Source organism: Priapulus caudatus, unplaced genomic scaffold, assembly GCF_000485595.1.
Source record: "Priapulus caudatus unplaced genomic scaffold, Priapulus_caudatus-5.0.1 Scaffold37, whole genome shotgun sequence".
NCBI lineage: Eukaryota > Metazoa > Priapulida > Priapulimorpha > Priapulimorphida > Priapulidae > Priapulus > Priapulus caudatus.
Window position 1 is genome coordinate 194,763 of NW_014577098.1, and position 3,886 is coordinate 198,648.

The 3,886-nt window shown below is 49.1% G+C and overlaps 2 protein-coding genes across 2 annotated transcripts in view; both read right to left on the reverse strand.

Moving 5' to 3' along the window:
• LOC106818635 (zinc transporter ZIP6-like) overlaps positions 1-3,553 on the reverse strand; it is a 23,059-nt gene extending 19,506 nt beyond the window's left edge. Inside the window, exons 1-2 of the mRNA XM_014823327.1 lie at positions 3,465-3,553; positions 872-1,401 (exon numbers count right to left, since the gene is read on the reverse strand). Of these exons, the coding sequence (XP_014678813.1) occupies positions 872-1,387 (516 nt within the window). The 5' untranslated portion in view covers positions 1,388-1,401; positions 3,465-3,553. The remainder of the gene's footprint in view (positions 1-871; positions 1,402-3,464) is intronic.
• Positions 3,550-3,886, reverse strand: part of LOC106818647 — a 30,955-nt gene continuing 30,618 nt past the window's right edge. Inside the window, exon 5 of the mRNA XM_014823337.1 lies at positions 3,550-3,553. Coding sequence (XP_014678823.1) covers positions 3,550-3,553 — 4 coding nt within the window. The remainder of the gene's footprint in view (positions 3,554-3,886) is intronic.

Genomic DNA, 3,886 nt, shown 5'->3' on the forward strand with positions numbered 1-3,886 from the left:
CGTCGTCTCTCTACTACCTACTTCTTCTTCTCGGTACTACTCTCGTCGTCTCTCTACTACCTCTTCTTCTCGTCGCGTCTCTCTCTCTCTCTTCTTTCTTTCTTGCGCGTTATCTCTCTCTCTCCCTCTCTCTCTCTCTCTCTCTCTCTCTCTCTCTCTCTCTTCGCGCGCTATCTCTTGCTGTTTCTCGCGCACTATCTCTCGCTCTTACTCTCTATTTTTCCCTCGCTCACGGAGCATAGCCCCATGTTGCCAGAACGACTCTACGCACCGCTCCCGGCGATGCCAATGCTGCTGTTTGCAATCGCTTACGTTGTGCTGAATGTTTTCACAGTTCAGGCGCTAAGCTACGAACAAAACTCCTAAGCTTCCCGAGTGGTGAGTGAAATGTGTGCCTGCGTTCACCCATTAGAGAGGTCACACGCACTCGGGACGCGTGGAGATCGAGGTAAATAGCCGAACAGTAGGGCATCCTGCGCAGCAGCAGCGATAGCAGCAGGCCAGCAGTAGTAGCAGCAGCAGTAGCAACGGCAGTTGTGATATCAGCAGTAGTAGCAGTAGCAGCAGCAGTAGCAGCAGTAGCAGCAGTAGTAGTAGCAGTAGCAGCAGTAGCGTCAGTAGCAGTAGTAGCGGCACTAGTAGCAGCAGCAACAACAGCAGCAGTAGCAATAGTATCAACAACAACAACATCCGCAGCAGTAGCAGCAATAGCAGCAATATAAACAATAATAACAACAACAATAATAACAACAACAGCAACAGCAGCACCACTGCCACACCGTCGACAGCGCCCCCCCCCCCGCCACCCGGCTCACCCACAAACACCGACGACCGACCGACGCTCGCGCATGCGCACCCGCGTCCTACTCACCGTATCCGACTTATCGCCGTCCGCACGAAGAAGCCCCTGCTGCAGATACCCGGCGTTGTCATGGTTACGCGCATCCTCATCCTCCGTCTCGTGAGCCTTCGTCGCCTCGGCAGACGCCTGCGCGTGCTCCAGCACAGTGCCGTGGTCGTGCGCGTCGGCAACGACGACGCCGTGCTTCTGAGAGCGCTTTTGTCGACGACGAAGATGATCGCTGTGGTCGGCGCCATCGTCATGGTCGCCACCGTCATGGTCGCCAACTTTATTGTTACCATCATCATGGGCGCCATCATCATGGGCGCCATCATCATGGGCGCCATCATCATGGGCGCCATCGTCATGGGCGCCGTGGTCATCTTCGTCATGGCCATCGTGGTGCTTGTTATCGTTATGGTCGCTGTGGTCAGCATGATCGTCCTGACCATCGTGGTCCTTGCTATCGTCATGGTCGCCGTGGTCAGCATGATCGTCATGGGCGCCGGCTTCATCGTGATAGTTTCCGATACCAAGGTCTTCCATGAGTATCTCCAATTCTGCGAACGCATCACAACGCACTTTATTTCTCCCGCCGTGCATATAAATAATAAACCTATTATACCACTATCTGTATTTATATATCATTCTATATAATTATATATCTATGCCTATACCACTACCTGTATTTATATCTATGTCTATATCGTTGTATATGTTTATGTCTATGCCTATACCTATGTCTCTCTCTCTCTCTCTCTCTCTCTCTCTCTCTCTCTCTCTCTCTCTCTGTCCTCTGTCTCTGCTACTCTTCTCTCTCTCTCTCTCTCTCTCTCCTCTCTCTCTCTCTCTCTCTCTCTCTCTATATATATAATATATATCAGGAGGTATAAATGACAAATTACGCTCCTGTCATTTAGCTCTGTCCAATACCTCGCCGTCCATGACAAATACGTTTGTCCATTATACGCTTCGTGATATATAATATTATCTAATGCAAGTCTCCTCCGTATATACTCCTGGGGTGCGCGTCAGGAAATAGCATAAAATATTGTGAGCATTCTTACCAAGATTGATATCACAACTACTTATTACGGTTCAGAAACGGGACACTGGTGCTACTGTGTGTAGAGTCTATGCTACCGGTTCCCATCTCAGCTTGAGTTGATCCCGCTGCTGTTTTACAAATGCTGCTACTGGATACAACCGGGTTCAACGAAACAGATTGTCATCGTTCTATCGCTCCCCTTGAATCGCATTCCGGCTGATCTAACTCGGCCGTTTACGTACAACCTAGCCGTGAAATTGCTGTCTGGATAGTTCGAGCGACAGAGGAATAAACGTGCATGTGTAGTCGCGGACGCGGTCAAAGCAAGCGAGTTCAATAATGGCAATTGCTATAGGAAGCACCGGCCGAGAAAAATTTTTACATTGAAAAGCTATTATACGCTCAGCGCATCCCACGAGAATGGAAGATTAGCGCTGTGACGCTGTATTTCGGACACGATAACGTAGATACGGTAGGAGAGAGAGGTGATCCTTCATCGTTCAGTCTGTTCACCCGCAACGTCAGCCCGCTAAATCTTATCCTTCGTATATGCGTGCATACCGGTTTGAATGTTCGCCTAACGCACGTTATCTCACCTCCCCCTAACACAACCTATTACGCCCCACACGCTAACTCTTCTCCCCTCCAACACAACCTATACCCCCACGTGAACTTCCCGCCCCTAAAACACAAACCTATAACCCACGTGAACTCCGCCTCCCTAACATCACCTAATCCCCCGTGAACTCCCCTCCCCTAACACAACCTATACCCCCACGTGAACTCCCCTCCCCTAACACAACCTATACCCCCACGTGAACTCCCCTCCCCTAACACAACCTATACCCCACGTGAAATCCCACTCCCCTGACACAACTATAACCCCTACGCAAACCTCCCTCGCCTAACACAAACCTATACCCCACGTAAACTTCCCTCCCCTAACACAATCCTATGTACTCCACGTGAAACTCCCTCCGCCTTAACACAACCTATATACCCCTACGTTGAACTCCTCTCCCCATACACAACCTATACCCCACGTGAACTCCCCTCCCCTAACACAACCTATACCCCCCGTGAACTCCCCTCTCCTAACACAACCTATACCCCCATCGTTGAACTTCCCCTCCCAACACACCTATAACGCCCACGTGAACTCCCCTCTCCCTAACACAACCTATACCACCACGTAAACTCTCCTCCCCTAACACAACTTTTACCTCCACGTAAACTCCCCTTCCCTAACACAACCTATACACCGATCACAAACCATGCATACTCTTCCTCATGCCATCCATCATTCCTCTGATCTCTCTCGTACAAACCTGCCCTCATAATACAGCTACACACTGATCCGACCGCGTACTGTGTACGGACATAGTGTTGCTACTATGCGAATATACTGCTCTGTCCACGTACGCGCAAGGGCTTGGTGATACTACACTAACCTGCTCCTTTACCGAGCTAAAGTGCTCTACCCACGTACCTTCAAGAGCTAATTATTAGCTCTGGTACCTTCAAGAGCTTGGTACCTTCTATAGCACTATAGCGCTATAGTTTCTATCCACGTACCTTCGAGGGACAGGTGTTGTTTTCTCCGTATCTCTCTAGCACGTCGTAAACGAAGAAGTGTGCGTCAACGCTGTGCCGGATGCAACTACCTGTAGAAAAACATACACAAAAAACATACACCTGTGAGTTCTCTAAGCTGTTTACGGACGAACCTTCCGAATAGCGAACGTACACAGCGCCCGGCGCACCTAAACGCACCGCATACTGATTCACTGCATACACGCGGCAATATTTGTTCTATGATGTGTTTTATAATGTGGAGAGTGTGAAATTTTGTTTTCTATGCGGACAATATCGACGGTGTGGGGAAGGCTTACTCCCCGTAAATGTTTATATATATATATATATATTACTGATCGTGTTCTTGCTGCTTAACATGAAATTGGATGCAATATATTCGAGACCTAATAATACATGTATTA